This window comes from Tenrec ecaudatus, chromosome 12 (assembly GCF_050624435.1).
Source record: "Tenrec ecaudatus isolate mTenEca1 chromosome 12, mTenEca1.hap1, whole genome shotgun sequence".
NCBI lineage: Eukaryota > Metazoa > Chordata > Mammalia > Afrosoricida > Tenrecidae > Tenrec > Tenrec ecaudatus.
The window spans coordinates 51,731,877-51,751,059 of NC_134541.1; the positions used below are offsets into that span (position 1 = coordinate 51,731,877).

A 19,183-nucleotide genomic window follows, 5' to 3' on the forward strand; every position below is an offset into this window, starting at 1 on the left:
GGATGTATGTATGAATTATGATAAGAATTATACGAGCCCCAATAAAATGATTAAAAATTAAATAAAAAAATAAAATTGAATTGCTTCATAGTTTCTTGCTATAGCTTAGTCTATTTGATTTTTGTGTATTACATCTAGAGAAATCAAGAAGTATTTGCTACGTAGCTGTCGTTGTGCTTGGAAATTCTATTGTGCAATCTCCAGCTTTATTTCTATCACCAGACCCATATTTTCCAATCTGTTCCTTCCTCTTTCTTTCCAGTTTTTGCATTTCAATCATCAATAATTATCAATGCATTTTTATTGCATGTTTTATGTATTTCAGACTGAAGAATTCTGCAACTTCTTCACCACTACCTTTAGTGCTTGGTGCATAAATTTGAATAATAGTTGTAATGATTGGATTTCCACAAATGTAGATAGATAATAATCTTATCACAGATAGCATTGTACTTCAAGATAGATCTTGCAATATCCTTTGTGATGGTGCCTGCAATGCCTTTTCTCTTGATTGTGCCACTCCTGGGATAGTAAATCAAATGGTTTTCTGACTCCAAATGGCCAATCCCAGTCCAGTCCACATCAGCTCACTAATGCATAGAATGTTGACTTTTGTGCATTCCATTTTATTTTTTACAATTCTTCGATTCATATTTCATTCATTCTAAGTTCCAATTATTAATTGATGTTTGTAGCTGTTTCTTCCCATTTTGCAATCTGCTCCATCAGCAAATGAAGGTCCTGGTGACATTCCGCCCATAGGTCTTACTCCATCCACACCATTATAATGGACTACTTTGAGAAGGCGGCTGTTCCTCACTGAGATTTTGAATGTCTTCTGACTTAAGAACTCATCTTCTGGCACTATCTCTGACCTCGCTCTACATCTTTTATGAGGTTTTCAGTGTCTGGCAATGTTTTAGTTTGGTCCAGAAGGTTTTCAGTGACTAATTCTTAAAACGTGGACAGCCTATTATTTCTCCATGTCTGTTCTTAGTCTAGATTTTAAGGAAAAACCAAAGAAGAATCAATGCATTTGATTATGGTGCTGATGAAGAATATTGAAAACCTCATTTTTTCTCCCACAGAAATGGTTTTAATCTGCTGACTTTACAGTTTGCCGTTCAACACATAGCCCACTACATCACCAGGGATTACTTAGCTCGGTCAGCGAGGTCTGGGTGGGCGTTGCAGAAAATGCTGTGGAAAGGGCCCCTCGTAGTCAGAAATGGTTAAAAGCAAGTGCCGTAGGAATCCTCACATGCCAGACCTCCAACTCATGGGCTTCTTCTAAAGAATCTTTGATCAAAATACTGAGTATGAGAAACCAGGCACCATCAGTTCTTCAGGATACCATTGTTGTTAGGTGCCACTAAGTTGATGCTAATCCATAGCGACCCTGTATACACAATGGAACAAAACACTGCTCAGTCCTTCGTGAAGGTGACGTTTTCCATCGCCATAAATAAAAACTTACTGATTCCCAAGCAATGGTTCCCTCCTTACTCTCTTTCCTCCTCCTGATAGTTATTAATAAACTGGTCTCTATACATTTTTCAAGTTTGTCAGCTTATATAAAATGTTTACCTTGTGATTGAATTCTTTCCCTCAGCATAGTGTCTCAAAGGTTTATCCATGTTGTAACATGCAACAGGACTTCGGTTCTCTTTAAGGTTACTTACATTGTGCGCATGGACCAGCTTCTGTTTCTTCGTTCATCCTTGGTGGATGGTTGTGCTCTTCCTCTATGTTGGCTAGTGTAAATACGATGGCAATGACCGCTGGAGTGGGTCTGTTTGCACTGCTACCTTTCAGTACCTTGTTACCTGCCTAGACGTGGGGTTGCTGTGTCAAATGGCAGTTCTCTTTTTAAGTTTTTGAGAAACTGCCACATTGTTTTTCACAATGCTTCACTCTTTTTCATTCCCATCGGCAATACATAAGGATTCCGATTTCCCCACATAGTTACCAACCAGTTCTCATCCAGAGTTGCTTAAAAAAAATAAAAATAGCGATTGGATGAAAGTGAAAGAGCCAAGTTGTACTGTGGTTGATCAAGCAAGGAACAAGCCCCCTGAATGAAGGGTTGGCAGTGTTACACGAGTACACCAGGTAGTAATTTGAGGCAAGTGTGAGTATTTAACAGATTTTCAAGAAATGAGCATGAACCTATATTAGAACAGGGTTATGAATCGTTGACAGAAAGTGGCATGTTTCACTTCTAGCTTCTAAATGTTGTCTGATTTAATCTGGTGACGTCTTTTTGGAGATTTTTATTGTTTGATCAAACATCTTTTGATCTGGGGTCAACTGTAAGTTGGGACATGTCCTTTCTGTCCATGTGCAGCAGGCCAAATCTGGTTATAGCAAATACTTCATTGCTGTGGTGGGATACGTTTCTAGGAGAAAGGGACCCAGAGGAAAGAAGTTATCAGGAGGGAAAGACCAGGTTCATTATAGACTAATTTAAAGGTAATGGAATTTTCCCATACACTTTCTGAAGCTCCCTTGTATGTTTCATAGGGTTTTTAAAGAGTGATTTAAGTACACCACAAGCCTTTTCTCCCAATACACTTCTGGATGGACTAGTCACTAGAACCTCCAACTCCAAACTTTTGGTTAACAACTGTGCATGTTAACCATTTACAAAGTAGCATATAATACACTCTACTCAGTAATGTTATGCTTGTTTTTATAACTGATGAAATTTGTAGAATAGCACATTGGACTATTCTGTAGCTTTCTTGAGGAGTATAAATGTATAGTTTGGGCTGTCATAAAAATGTTCTTCCCCTTCATTTGCTCCCATGTGCTCTGATCAGACATGTCCCTCTCCCGGAGCTGTAGCTTCAGTGCTGTCCTCTGAAGTGAATTCTTCTGCGGGGAGGAGTGGCGGGGAGGCAGCTGAGAGAATGGACCAATCCTGGCCCACCAAGCCCGCTCAGAGCAGTCAAAGCACAGAGAAGACCCTAGGGCCGGCCCCACTACGAGACACGACGTCCCTTACTGACCCGGAGCGCTATGGGGACAACACTGGAGAGACAGTGTGGGAATTGTACTCCATCTGACCCCACCACACTGAGGCAAACACTAAGAGCATGCAACAGAACAGCAAGGGGAGCAGAGCAAGGAATCTCCAGGAAATATAAAAAATAGACTGTGGGGCCAGGGTGTGGCACCCCATCAGACTCCACTGGAAAACACTCCTAAAGGGCAACAAACAGACCTTGGACTATTTACAGGCTTTTCTTTTATTGTTGTTGTTTTATTTTATTTTGTTGCTTTGTTTTGCTCTGTCTTGATTTTGGTGCATATTATTATCTCTGCAGGTCTATCTGGTTATGATGAGCTGGATAAACAATCTGGGGGAGAAAACAACGGGACTGATGGTTGTGGGGAGACATGGAAAAGGGGAAGCCAGGGGAAAGAAAGTGGGTGTTAATAACCCCAGGGACAAGGGAATAACAAGTGATCCAAAATCAATGGTGAGGAGGGTGTAGGAGACCTGGTAGGGAAATGTAACCTACAGGAATTATTAAAACCCAAATGAAGGCTGAACATGATAGGGGGATAAGAGGAAAGTTAAATGAAATAGAGGAAAGACCTAGGAGGCAAAGGGCATTTATAGAGGTTTAAATACAGGCATGCACATATGTAAATATATTTATATATGACAATGGAGAAATAGATCTATGTGCATATATTTCTAGGTTTAGTATTGGGCCTCTACTCAAGTACTCCCTCAATGCAAGAATACTTTGTTCTATTAAACTGGCATTCCATGATGCTCACCTTCCCGACATGATCGCTGAAGACAAAGTGGGTGCATAAGCAAATGTGGTGAAGAACGCTGATGGTGCCTGGATATCAAAAAATAGAGCATCTGGGGTCTTAAAGGCTTGAAGATAAACAAGCACTATCTAGCTGAGAAGCAACAAAGCCCACATGGAAGAAGCACACCAGCCCGTGTGATCATGAGGTGTTGATAAGATCAGGTATCGGGCAGCAAAGAAAAAAAATCATATCATTGTGAATGAGGAGGAGTACAGAGTGGAGACCAGAAGCCCATCTGTAGGCAACTGGACATCCCCTTACAGAGGGTTGCAGGGAGGAAATAAACCAGTCAGGGTGCAGTGTAGCACTGATGAAACATACGACTTTCCTCTAGTTCTTTAATATTTCATCCCCGCCCCCATTGTCATGATCCCAGTTCTACCTTAGAAATCCGGTTAGACCAGAGGATGTACACTGGTACAGATCAGAGCTGGAAACACAGGGAATCCAGGACAGATAAATCCTTCAGGACCAATAATGAGAGTAGAGATACCTGAAGGGTAAGGGGAAGTTGAGGGAGAGGGGGCACCAATCACAGTGATCTACCTTTAACCCCCTCCCAGGGGGTTGGACAAACAGAAAAGTGGGTGAAGGATACATCGGACAGTGTAGACATGAAAAAAATAATAATTTAAATATTATCAAGGGTTCGTGATGGAGAGGGAGGGAGGGGTAAAAATGAGGAGCTGATACCAAGGGCTCAAGTAGAAAGAAAATGTTTTGAGAATGACGATGGCAACAAATGTACAAATGTGCTTGACACAATGGATGGATTGATGGATGGATTGTGATAAGAGTTGTAGAAGCTCCCAATAAAATGAGTTTTTAAAAACTATTCTTATCTGGGCAATATCTTTCAGGATTAGTTTGTCCACCCCTCTGGTTAGCCATTGATTCTTTACATTCTAAATATTATATTTTGAATCTCTATAATATCATCTATTGAAAAACAGAAGATTCTAGTCTTTAATTATCAGAAAAGATTTTTTTCTTAAAATCAACCCAGTTCAATATTTAAACATTAAAATATCATCAGTTATATCATGTGAATTAACATTCTTAATGATTTTTTCTTTTTAAAAGGGACCTTGTACCGATAGCAAACTACAGTATATTTTTAATGTAGCAAATAAGAAACAATATAGATGCAAGGTTTTATGTGGACATAAATTAATGCCCTACTTCTGTGCGTGAAGTACTTGACTACTTTGCGGGATGTTTTGTGCCAATTCTTTCTAAATTATCTTGATCACTGTTGCTAGGTAACACCACTGCTTTTCCAGCAGCAGAAAAATAGAGTTACAGGGAGCAATTCCCCATGATTAGCATTTGGCTAATGAAGTGTTTTAAAAACTGTTTGCCTTAGCATTTTGGGTTCTTTTCTAGGGAATATCATTGTCTATGGGAATACAATAGACACTTACACCACAGTGGAAATGCTCTTAAGCCTTGGCGTGACAGGCTCCAACATCCACCTCGTGCAGCCTCCGGCCACTTCCACCATCACCTGTATTAACAACTACTCAGTGAGAAGCGCAGTGGAAGATGCACTCAGCGAAGCGAAAGTCACCATCTACCAGGAAGCTCTCCTGGCACAGTGGAATGACGGCCAGTACCCAGACCCCATCAGATGCGCCAGCTTCACCACGCCCACGAAACCTTTCAGACTCCAGTGCTCGGTGAGTACCCTGCGCGCAACACGAGTGGTCTCTGAACTGCACTCACTGAGCGAGAAGGTAGGAAGACAGTCATCTGTCAGGGACTTAGGGGTCTGAAGAGATACTGGGAGTGGATTTATAATCACAAATTTTGGTTTTGCTTTCTGTTTAATTTCTCTGTTGCAGGGTAACAAACCACCCCAAGCTTAATGATATAAAACAACAGTAAATTATTGTTGATATCGCTTTTGGTTTGGGAGGTGGATAAGGCTTACGTGGGAAGTTATGGAAGTACGTGGGGTGTGGGGCTCTCCCATGAAGTTGCACTTAGATAGTGACTATAACTGGAGTCATCCAGAAGGCCGCTGACTCTCACATCTGGTTGTCGACACTGGGCAATTTGGGCCAGACTACTTAGACAATGACACTGAGAGGAGAGGAGAGGAGAGGAGAGGAGAGGAGAAAAGAAGAAGAAGAAGAAGAGGAGGAAGAGGAGGAGGAGGAGGAGGAGGAGGAGGAGGAGGAGGAGGAGGAGGAGGAGGAGGAAGAAGAAGAAGAAGAAGAAGAAGAAGAAGAAGAAAAGAAGAAGAAGAAGAAGAAGAAGAAGAAGAAGAAGAAGAAGAAGAGAGAAGAAGAGTACAGGTGACAGGTAGGAACTATGTGACTTCTGTGACTTAGCTTCCAAAGTCAAGAAGTCTCATTTACACTACATTGTATGTCTTCATTAGAGACAAGTCACTGAGCCAGCCTATATTCAAAAGGACTGGAATTAGACTCCGCTTGAAAACCCTATGGGGACATTTTACTCTGTTCTATTGTGTTGCTCTGAGACAGGATCAAGGTGAAGGGAGTTTGCCAGGTGCCTAAAGCCACGCTACATGCTTGTAGTACATTCTATCATGACCTCAAATTTTCATAGATTCATATATCATACATTTCTCATGGCAGTTAATAATGAATTCTTGCAGATGTTTCTTCTAGTTTTAAATCATGCCCAACAGCAAGCTAATGCCCTGAAATCTTTATTATATCCACATCATAATGGTCGACTACTTTGAGAGGGCAGCTCTTCCTCAATCAGATTTCGAGTGCCTGCCAATGACAGGGACTCGTCTTCTGGCACTCTCTCTAACAACCTCCTGCTGGTTCTCATAAAGGTTCCTCTGCCAAATCTGGCAGAAGTGTAAAGACTTGACACTGTATCTGACGAAGCTCTACTACTATTCATACGGTTTTCAGTGATTGAATTCACAGAAATGGATGGCCGTGACCTTGCTCATAGTCTCCTCTTAGGCTGCAAGCTCCACTGGAACTCGTTCACCTTGAGTGACCTGCTGGCATTTGAAATACTGACGACATAGCTTCCAGCATTGCAGCAACACACAGCCTCCCAGATCAACACTGACAGCGTCGTCTATTGTCCTTCTACACAATGGAGTTTGATTTGCCCACATGTTTTAAGTTCCTCTAAAACTATTTTCTTGAGGAATCTATAATTTTCTAGATTTGTCCATTTCTGTAATGTCTTTTTGGGGTTTTTCATTATATTGACCTCATAAAATAAGTTTGTAGTGCCTCTTCTATTTTCTGAGAAAGTTTATGGAAGATTGGTATTACTTTTTAATTGAAGGTTTGATAGAATTAATCAGTGAAACATCTAGGCCTGGAATTTATATTGTGGGAAAGTTTTTCATAATGAATTCAATTTCTTTAATAGATATGGAGTTATTGAGATTTTAATTTCCTCTAAGGTCAACTTTAGTAAGTTGTATTGTTTCAAGAACTTTATTTCATTTAAATTGGTCAGAGTTGTTTATTTATTCTGTTAGTATCTTTTTAATGTTTGAGATTTGTAATATTTATCCTGCTTTTATTTCTTATAGCAATATATTGTGTTTATTCATACTCTTTTTTTAAATTCTTTTTCTCTGTCAATTTTTTAGATTTTTTTTTCAGGAAATCAGTCTTCGGATTTGTCCATTTTTCTACTAATTGTCAGTTTTCTCTTTCATTGATTTCTCTCTTATTTATTTTCTTCTTTATGCTTATTTTTAAATTATTTGCTCTTCTTTTTCCAATTTCTTACAATGGAACTTTAAGTCACTGAATTACAACATTTAAAGTTGTAAACTTTTCTTGAATTTTCATTATTATTCAGTTCAATATACTGTGTTTTTTAATCATTTGTGTGATTTATTCTTTGATACATAGATTATCTAGACGTGTGTTGTTTAATTTAAAATATTTGAGCTTTTCCTATATGTTTTTTATTGTATTTTTTATGCTCAGAGAACATCTTTGAAATTTATTGTGATTTGTTTTACGGGTAAGCATATGAATTCTCATTGTGAATATATAAAAAATATATCTGTACTCTTCATAGGTGTAGTATTACCTAATACTGAATCCAAAGTGATTAATAATGACATTTAGATCTTTATTGTCTTCACTGATATTTTTGTCTGTTGATATCAACTGAAAAAGCTCTGGTGGCCTTCAGCAGTTTGAGACCACCAGCTGCTCCACAAAAGAAAGATGCGACTTTCTACTCCCATAAAGAGTTAGTCAGAAACTCACAGGAGCAGTTCTACCCTGTCCGGTAGGGTCGCTTTGAGTCAGCATCAACTCAATTGGTATTGAATTATTTGTTTTATCAATTGCTGAGAGAGATATAAAATATCATACTATCGTTATGAAATTGTCATTCTCTCTTTTATTCTGTTCATTTTTGTGACTCTATCTCTCCTGAGACTCTGTTGTTAATCAAGTATTTCTAAATATTGTATATCACCAATGAATTTTGTCTTTATCTTTATGAAATATTCCTCTTTGTCTCTAATAACATCCCTTATCTTAAAATTCATTTTACATAACATTAATATTGTAGTTTCACCTATCTTTATAATCCACATTTGTGTTGTGTATTTCCCCCATTCGTTTACTTCTACTTATCTGTGCCTTTCGAGTTAACGTGTGTCTCTTGTAGCCATCATAAGGAAATTGTATTAGTATTTTATTGGTGTGTAGCAAATTACCATAAACTTAGCAGCCATAAAAGCACTTTTCTAGTAGCTCAAAGTTTACGCATCAGAATTCCAGACACAGAACAAATAAGTAACTACATAGCTCAGGCATGACTGTCTGCTCAAGGTCTCTCAGTGCCAAATGTTGTCCCGGCTTTGTTGTCGTCTGGTGCTTGGTGACCTCTTCCCATCTCTTATGGGTTCCTGGCAGTTGTTGAACTCAGGTCCCTGTTTCCTTTCTGGCTCTCAGTCAAAAATTATTCACTGTCCTTGTCACATGGCCCTTTCCATCTTCAAGGGGATAATGGAGAATTGCCCCCACATTGAATCCCTCTCATTCTTTGAATTTCCTTTAAGATTAGGTCAGATCTTCCTTTAAATACCCTCTGCCATATAATACATTCACATCTTGGGTGTGCCTATCATAGATTCCTATTTCATAGCCACATTTTAGGGGAGGGGAGAGAATGTTGGTAGTCTCATAGAATTCTAATTACCACATTTTTATATCCTTTATGACTATTTCTGCCTGTAAATTGGAATGTTTTTACATTCATATTTAATGTAATTATCTATATGGTTACATTTAGGTCTACCATTTTATGTTTTTTCCTGTTTGTCCTCTCTGCTTTTCATTTTTTCTGTTCTGTATTAATTGAATTACTAGAATGCGTTTTTAGTATTTCATTTTAATGTCTCTGCTTTGTTGTTGTTGTCGTATCCTATTTGTGTTATCTAAGTGTTTGTAGTTGGACTCTAAATTACAATATGGGAAATCCCCAGGTTACAATCAAGTTCCTTTCTTAAAGATGTCTTTAAAGCAGTTCGACATATATATTGGAATAGTAACTGTCAGCTAAGGCGCCCTGGCAGCACGGTGGTTGTACACTATGGAGCTGCTAACTCCAAGGCTGGCAATTTGAATCCACCCGTCACTCCACAGGATACAGGTGAGGCTTTCTGATCTTGCTGGGATTTACAGCCTCAGAAATCCAAAATGGGCAACTCTATCCTGCCTTAAAGCATTGCTGTGAGTTAGAATTGACCTGACAGCAGTGAGTTTGGCACTGTTACTAATAACATCAGTTAGTCTTAGATAGTGTACCCTTCCATACATAAAAGGCACTAAAGAACCAGAGGATGCACAGCGGTGCAGCAGGGATCTGGAAACACAGGGAATCTAGGATGGATGGACCCCTCAGGACCAGCGGTGAGAGGGGCGACACCAGGAGGGAAGGGGGTGTAGAAAGGGAGAACTGATCTCTGGGATCTACGTGTAACCTCCTCTCTGGGGGATGGGCAACGGGAAGGTGGGTGAGGGAAGACGCCAGGCAGTGTAAGATAAGATAAAATAATAATTTATAAATGATTAAGGGTTCATGAGGGAGGGTCCGCGGGGAGGGAGGAGAAGGGAAAAAAAGGAAAATGAGCTGATTCCAGGAACCCAAGTAGAAGGTGAATTTTGAGAATGAAGAGGGCAATGAATGTATAAGCGTGCTTTACTCAATTGATATATGTATGGATTGTGATAAGAGTTGTATGAGCCCCAATAAAATGATTTATTAAATTTTTAAAAAGCACTAAAGAAATACTTCCAGAAAAAGTAAAACATCTTTAAAATAACAATAAAGTAATAACAACAATGTTTTAAAACACATTAAAAAATCATTTTATTGGGGGCTCATACAACTCATCACAATCCATCCATTGTATCAAGCACATTTGTACATTTGTTACCATCAGCATTTTCAAGACATTTTCTTTCTACTTGAGCCCTTGGTATCAGCTTCTCCTTTTCCCCTTCCCTTCCCCACCCTCCCTCCCTCCCTCCCTCATAAACCCTTGATAATTTATAAATTATTATTATTTTCAGGCCTTACAGTGGCTGATGCCTCCCTTCATCCATTTTCTGTTGTCCCCTGGGAAGGTGTTTATAGGTAGATCATTGTAATTGGTTCCCCCTTTCTGTCCCCACATTCCCCTTACTCTCCAGGTATTGCTACTCCCATTATTGGGCCTGAGGGGTTTATATGTCCTGGATTTCCTGTGTTGCAAGCTCTTATCTGTACCAGTGTACATTCTCTGGTCTAGCTGGACTTGTAAAGTAGAATTGGAATCATGATAGTGGAAGGGAGGTGGGGTGGAAGAAGCATTAAAGAACTACAGGGAAGTTGTATGTTTCATCGGTGCTATGCTGCTGCCTGAATGGCTCGTCTCCTCCCGCAACTCTTCTGTAAGGGGATGTCCCGTTGTCTACAGATGGGCTTTGGGCCTCCACACCACACTCCCCCTCATTCCCAATGATATGATTTCTTTTTCTGGGTCTTTGATGCCTGATACCTGATCCTATCAATACCTAATGATCACACAGGCTGGTGTGCTTCTTCCATGTGGGCTTTGTTGCTTCTGAGCTAGATGGGTGCTTGTTTATCTTCAAGCCTTTAAGACCCCAGATGCTATATCTTTTGATATCCGAGTACCATCAGCTTTCTTCACCACCTTTCCTTATGCACGTGCTTTGTCTTCAGTGATCATGTCGGGAAGGTGAGCATCATGGAATGCCAGTTTAATAGAACAAAGTATTCTTGCATTGAGGGAGTACTTGAGTGGAGGCCTAATGTCCATATGCTACCTTAATACTAAAACCTATAAATATATATACTTAGATCTATTTACCCCTCATCATATATAAATATGTACATGCCTGTATTTAGACCGCTATAAATGCCCTTTACTTCCTAGCTCTTTCCTCTATTTTCTTCTACTTTCCTCTTGTCTCCCTATCAGGCTCAGCCTTCATTTGGGTTTCAGCAATTCCTCTCAGTTACATTGCCCTTGATCAAGTCCTACCAGGCCTCCTACACCCTTCTCACAATCAATTTTAGATCACTTGTTCCCTTGTTCCTAGGTTATTAACACCCGCTTCCTTTCCCCCACCTCCCCCTCTCCCGTGCCCCAACCCCCATCCATCGGTCCTGTTGTCTTCTCGTCCAGATTGTTTATCCTGCCTATCTTATCTGGATAGACCTGCAGAGACAATAATATGCACAAAAATAAGAGCAAAACAAAGCAACAAAAGAAAACAACAAAACAATGACCAAAAAAAAGCCTGTAAATAATTCAAGGTCTGTTTGTTGGCCTTTAGGAGTGTTTTGTGGTCAAGTCTGATGGGGTGTCACGCCCTGGCCCCAAAGTCTATCTTTGATATTTCCCGGGGACTTCATTGCTCTGCTCCCCTTTCTGTTCTGTTGTGCACCCTTAGTGTTCGCCTTGGTGTGGTGGGGTCAGATTGGGCACAATTCCTGCACTCTACCATTGTCCTCCGTAGTGCTGTGTGTCAGTGAGGGAAGTTGTCTGGTGGTGGGGTCAGCCCTATGGTCCTCTCTGTGCACTGACTGCTCTGAGCAGGAATATCTTCCTCAGGGCTTGGTGGGCCAGGATGTGCTCAACTCTCTCTCCCTCCCTCTTTGTTTGCTCCTGTGTGCTCTGATCAGATATGCCTTCAGTGGTAGCCTCGGAAGAGACAGCACTGAAGTAACTTTTGTTTTAAAGTCATATATCTGTTTTAGAATTTAAGAAAAATTATCTTTTGTATTTATCCGGATATTTTCTTCTCTCGCTCTCCTTTCCTATTTTTCTTTTTCTTTTCTGAAGGCCTATATTTTTCTCTGATATAATTTCCCTTACTGTACCATTTCTCTCTTTTTAAATTTTAACTTTTATTGACATATAATTCCCATACCATACAATTTAATGCTTTAAACATATTTTGGCATGTTATATAACCATCACCACAATCCGTTTTAGAACATCCTTCTTTGTTGTACTCATTTTTAGCTCCCTATTTCCCCATAACCTTCCCTGCCATGTTGCCACTGGTGTTGTTATTGTTGTACGCTATTGAGTCAGTTCTAACCTATAGCAGTTTTATGAACAGCAGAATAAAACACTGCCAGTTCCTACACCATCCTCACAATTGTTCCTACTCTTGAGCCCATTGTTGCAGCCACTATGTCCATCCATCCCAATGAGGGTCTTCTTCTTTTTCACTGCCTCTCTAGCAAACTTGATGTCCTTCTCCAAGGTTAGCCTTTCCTGACAGCATGTCCAAAGTAGGTAAGACCAATCCTTGACATCTTTGCTTCTAAGGAGCATCTGGCCAGACTTCTTCCAATACAGATGTATTGTCCTTTTAGTAGTCCATAATACTTTAAATGTTCTCCACCAGCACCACAATTCAAATGCATACATTCTTTTTCTGTCTTTTTGTTCAGTGTCCTACTTTCATATACACGTGAAGTAGTGGAAAATACCATGGCTTGGATCAGGTGCACCTTAGTTCTCAAAGTAACATCCTTGCTTTCCAATACTCTAAAGTGGTCTTGTGCAGCAGATTTTACCTAATGCAACTCATCTTGTGTTATATCCCTGCCATAACACTAAGAAATGATTCATCTGTTCACTGTGTCTGTAGATTTACCTCTCCTAGGTTTTATGTAAAGAAAAAAATAAAACCGACAACAAAACAAAAAGTACAGAGAATTCTCAATCTAAAACAGAAAATAGTAAAAACTAGACAAATTTAAAATAAGTCAAAAGGGAAAACAAATGATACGGTGTTAATTTTTTACTTAAATAGAGCTGCTTCATCTCACTTTCCAACGCACATTGTTTGATAGCAAGACTACTCACATACTTGCTCAATGGTCAGAGGGGACTCACTGGCAGATTAATCCATATGGAAATGTATTTGGGGCCTTTACTATCATCAATAATCTTCTGCAAACTGAATACCTAGAGTTTAAGATCTAATACAATTCCCTCATCCAGTTTTGATTTTATTATTCATAATCCTTATGAATAAGTCTAGCTAGTGTGATTCTTCCATGTGCATTTAGTTGACTTAGATGGCTGCTTGTTTTAAGACAAGGCTTTCAGAATCCATATGCTATCCTTTCTGAGACCTAAGCACCATTTAATTTCTTTGTCACACTTTACTGTTTCCCCCTATATTTTCAGTGGTCTCTGCATGAGGGGATAGATGCAATAGGGCCACATCATAAGAACTAATTATTTATAAATTAGAGTTTACAATTAAGTGAAAGCTCAAAATTCATTCATATAGCCAGATCCACTTTAGAGAAAGCATTATCATTTTGTGGGGGGATATTATAAATAATCCTTATGGGGCATATAGTAATTCTATTAATGGTATCCTTGATTTAACCAATAGTATAGGATTTTAAATGCTATTGAGAAAAGAAAAGTATACATGCATAAGATGGCATTTTGGACTAAAATACATGAATTGTTGATTTGTACAAATTAAAAACTTAAATGACTTGAACACTTTTTTCACAAACAAATAAAGGTTGCAGATAGGGCAAAATTTTCGATAAATCTTATTCCCTAAGGCAGATCTATTCCTGCTGGACATGTTATTAAAAAGAAAAGCAAGTGTGAAAATATATGGTAGTCTTAAATTGTCAATTATTTAGCACCCCTTAAGCAGGAGATTTGAACCAAAGTCCAAGGACTTCCAAATCCACAACCTTGGAATAATAGTCATCTGCTTCTTCTCAAACTAGGGCAGTGGTTCTCAACCTTCCTAATGCTGCGACCCTTTAATACAGTTCCTTAGCTTGTGGTGACCCCCAACCATAAAATTATTTTTGTTGCTACTTTATAACTGTAATTTTGCTACTGTTATGAATAGAGCGACCCCTTGAAACAGTCATTCGACCCCCAAAGAGGTCACAGCCCACAGGTTGAGAACTGCTACACGAGGTGTTTCAACCTTAAAAACCAATGGGGTATTTCATTTCCTTTAATCTGTTATAGTGTGTTTGAGGTAAAATCCAGTGGGGCTTCTAAATCATAATCCTTATGGAATGGCAAATGAAGAATGCGCTGCACCTTCAAAGTACAAAATCGAAAATCTCAGTAGTCATAGAATAGAAACTAGGTAAAAAATGGCAGAGTAGGAACATAATACAGCGTGTATTTTCCATTTTGGGAGAGTGAGGGTCTAGCTAAGTAAGGTCAAGCATTTTTCCTAATGGCAGCTTGCCCCCCTGGTTGACCCCCCAGCAGAAGTGAAATCACCTTCTCTGAGACAGACACCCCCCCACACACACACACACACTTCTAGCCTTGAAATGTGGTTGTCATTTCGAGGTGCACAGCTTCCTTCATAGGCCACACCAGAGGTATACGATTTGGAAACACCACTAAGTGAACTGTACTTTATACATGGTGCATTTTCCCATTAGGGGGGTGGGGGTTCTATATAAGTAACATTAAACATTTCCCAATGGCTTGTTTTCCCTCCTGTCTGTACCATTTCTTATATTGAAGATCTTCTGGTAACAAATTCTCTTAATTCTTTAACTGAAAACACCTTAATTTTGCCTTAATTCTGCACCCAAATCTTAGGGTTGAGATTGTTTTATGGATAATTCTAAAATTAAAAATTTTTATTGTGAATTGGCTTATAGAGCATATCAGTGTGCAAGTCATACACATTGTATTTCATCTCACTGAAATCCCCAATGTAGAATCACTTATCCACTTCCTTCGTAGGTTTCCTATCGCCATTTCTTGTTCTTTCTTAACTCTGCTGAGCTTTTCTTCCGGGATAAATTCTGCCCCTTTAATTTATTCTAAGGCACTTACCTCCCTAGTGTTTTGCTCCTCTTATAGATTTGTCTGTTGTTTGGCTGAAAATTGAGCCCTAGGGATGAGCTTATTTTCACACCTGAAGAGTCACCAAAGACCATCGTTTTCTGGGTGCCATCAATCTCTGACCAGTCAACTTTGTGGGTTTTTCAAATGATTTTGAGTTATGTTTCACATTGTTCTCCCATTCTATTAAGGGCCTTCTAATGTGATCCTTTTCGGAGCAGTCTGTAATGACAGTCAAGACCATCTAGTTCTTCTAGTCTCGTGTTTGTGGATATTGATGTCCCAGTGTCCATTAGTCCATTGTACTAATTGTTTCCACGTGTATTTTGATTTCCATTTTTTTCCTTTCCTTGGGACAAGGAGAGGCCAATAGTCACACCTGTTGCACACTCACAAGCTTTTAAAACCCTAGACATTACCCAACAAAGTAGAGTATAGAGCATTGTTTTTGTAAACTACCAGATGCCCATTGATGATGATGGTGTCCACAAAGTTCGTGGTCTTGAGACCCCAGGCCCAGCAGACTCAGTACCTCAAGATCTTTAGTTATGTCTCAAAAGCTTTCCTAGATTTTCCCTGTATACTTTACCATGTTCATGGATATATTTAAAGCAAAAGGTAAAAACCCATGTACAAATATTTTCTGTCAAGTCTATATATATCTATATATAAGAGGGTTACCCCTTGCCCCCAAAACAGATCCTTTTTTCAAAGCTGTGTTTAAATTTTTTACAAAACAACCTTCAAAGTACTCTCCATGATACTTGAGACATTTGTCAAACCTGCGATTCCATTCTTGGAAACACTTTTCAAACTCATCTGTTCGGATGGCTGACAGCACCTCCTGTATTTCTTTCTTCACCTTTTCTGTGTTGTCAAGCCATTGTCTTTTCATGTCCCTCTCATTTGCTGAAACAAAAAGAGGTCACACAGAGTGAGATCAGGTGAGTAAAAGGTGTGTGGGGCAAGAGAGGCATGCTGGGTTGGTTTTTTTTTTTTTTTTGCCCCAAACTGGCACACTGAGATGTATGAGTGAACAGGTGCATTGTTGTTGTGCATTGTTTAGTATTGTTCTGGCAAAATCAATCCCCTGTCTGCCAAAAATCAGGTCTTTTTTGTCACACACTGTTAAGCAATCTTCCAAACTTTTAAATAGAAAGCTTGATTAACAGTCTGACTTGGTGGAACAAACCCCAAATGCACTATCCCCCTCACATCAAAAAACCAAAGCACCGTCTTGATCTTTGATTTCACTCGACAAGCTTTTGGGGGGGCGAGGTGACAATGGCATCTTGCCCATAGTGTTGTCCTTGCAAGCTGTGTTCAGCATCGCAACAGTTTCTGAGGCATTTTTCCTGAGCAGGAAACAACATTTCACAGCCTCACACTGTACTCTTAAATCTCAGTCATCACAAAAAAAAAGAGGTTCAAATGAAACTGCTTTTACGAAAAAAATTCACTGTGACCAGGCGGCGCCACTGGGTGCACTAACTCAGAGCGAATTGCTTGACGCTTGCCTAGTAGGAAACATGCTTAAGACAACAAAAACTCCACCCAATATCATTTTGGGGGTGGGGGAGGGCCAACTCCTCGTATGTGGGTGTACTCCCTCTCACACCTGTTCCACCTGTGTGTCTTTCCGTGGATCCACTCCGAGATCCCCATTGTTGTTGGATTGTGTATATTCCAGTATTTGCCTCTGTTGTCTTTAACTCTTGAACTCCTTCAAGTGTCTTACCCTGCCGCTATCACTTTTTTCCCAGCCAATCTCTCTTTTGTTGTATATTGCCTTCCCTGTCACCAAAGTTTATAATTTTACCTTCTAGCGGATTATTTACCCTCTCTTCTCTCACACCTGATAACCCTCAATGTGAAAAAAAACTCTTCTTGGCTTTTTACAATTGCAGTCTCAGAAAACATTTTCCCTTTTGTGTTTGACTAATTTCACTCAGCATAATATATTCCAGGTTCATTCATATGAGCGGCCTCAGCTTCACTATTGTCCTCTAACGTTGCATAGAAGAACCCCATTGCTTGTATGTACCAGAGTCTACCCATCTTTCTGCTACTCTGCACAGCGCTACCATGCACATCTGCCTGTTTGTGTCACAGCTTTTCTTTCTTTGGGATATACATACCTAGAAAGGTGCTTCAGTGGTGTATGGCATTTCTATTTTCAAATTCTTGACGGGGAAAACTACCATTTTTCACAGTGTTTGCACCATCTTACAGTCCTACCAGTAGTGTGTGAAAGTACCATTTTCCCCACACCCTTGCCAGCATTTATTGTTTTGTTTTGTTTTTTAACTTTGCTGTTAGTGAAGGAATGAGATGTTTTGATGTGAATTCCTCTAATGGGTAGGTAATGAGGAGTCCTGGTGGTATCGTGAGTTGAGTGTTGGGATGTTAACTATAAGTTAGCAATTTGAAATCACCACCTGCGGCTCTCTTTGCCTCTAAAGATTGACAGTCTCTGAAATCCACGTGGGCAGCTCCACTCTGCTCTATAGAGTTCCTGAGTCGGAATCAACTAGATGGCAGTGAGTTTGGTTTTGGATTTTATGGGTAATCATTGCTAATATTTCTTCTTTTTTGGCTAGTATTTCTTATTTATGTTTGTTGACAGCCTGAGTGTCTTCATTGGTGAAATGTCTGTTCATGTATTCTGCCCATTTTTATTGGATTGTTTATGTTTTCCTTGTTGAGGTGTTGGAATTTTCTATATATTTAAGAGTTTACTCCCTTGCCCAATATGTCATTATAAAGTTCCCAGTCCGTGAGTTCTCTTTTGGGGAAACCTTTAATAGTCCTAGATGCCTCATTAGAAGGACAATCCTGTTACTTAATTTCTCTTCTATTTGTGTGTCTTTAGTTAACTTTGGTAGTGTATTTTTGTCATCTAATAGGGTCCCTAAGTTTTTCCTGATTTTTTTCATTAATGATTTTTATAATTTTAGGTTGTACATGTAGCTCTTTTACCCAGCTTGACTTCATTGTTGTTTCTGGTGTATTGTGTTGGTCCTGTTTCACTTTTCTGCAAATGGATATGCCAGTGTTTGTTTTAAAGGCAGCTATCCATAGGTGAAGGGATTTACTGTAGTGTTCTCAATTCTGTTCTATTGGTCTAAGTATCTCTCATTGCATTAGTACCAGGCTATTTTCACTGCCACATCAGTGTAGTTGGTTTTGAGATTGGGAAGTGTGTGGTCTCCTGCTTTGTTCATCTTCTTTAGTAAGGCTCTTTCATTTCCATATAAAGCTGGTGATTAGTTTTTCCATGTCTTAAATGACTGATGTTCGAATCTGGCTGGGGATTGTGTTTTATCTGTAGATTGCTTTGGGCAGCATTAACATTTCCACAATGTTAAGTCTCCCTTGACTAAGGAAGACGGAAGAAGAACTGATGCACTTGAATGCTGGTGTTGGCAAAGACTATTTAAAGTACTGTGCATTGCCAAAAGAACAAGCACATCTTTCTTGGAAGAAAACAGCAAGGATGGCAAGACTTATGGGTTTTCACTTATTTTATCAATTGTTCTTGTAGTGCTTGTCTGAGTCTTTAAACTTTTGTTCTGTGTTTTCTTTTATTTCATCTGAAGCTTACTATTTCTCTTAAATATCATGCTTCTGAATTTTCTTATAAGGTAGTTCCATTGTAATTTTTCTCTTCAAGAAAGGTTTCTGTCTCTGTATATTGGCCACTTGTATGAGCGACTCTGTTATTTTTTCCTGAAGACTGAATTTTCCTGTTGTCTCAGATATTGTCCTGATGCTGTATTTGTCTTTAATTGATGGTCATATGTATCTGATGTGTATCTGTGTCCTGGTAAGTGTGATAGAGAATCGAGGTGTGTGCATAATTCCATTTGCTGTTTATATAGTGCAGTTGAGGGTGGGTTTTACTGGTGTTCTCACACTGCTATTTAGTTGATACTGACTCATAGCAACCCTATAGGACATGGTAGAACTGCCACTGTGGGTTTC

At 39.4% G+C, this 19,183-nt stretch overlaps 1 protein-coding gene across 1 annotated transcript in view; it reads left to right on the top strand.

Moving 5' to 3' along the window:
* CFAP61 (cilia and flagella associated protein 61) overlaps window positions 1–19,183 on the top strand; it is a 368,344-nt gene that overhangs the window by 254,445 nt on the left and 94,716 nt on the right. Inside the window, exon 21 of the mRNA XM_075527979.1 lies at window positions 5,221–5,513. Coding sequence (XP_075384094.1) covers window positions 5,221–5,513 — 293 coding nt within the window. The remainder of the gene's footprint in view (window positions 1–5,220; window positions 5,514–19,183) is intronic.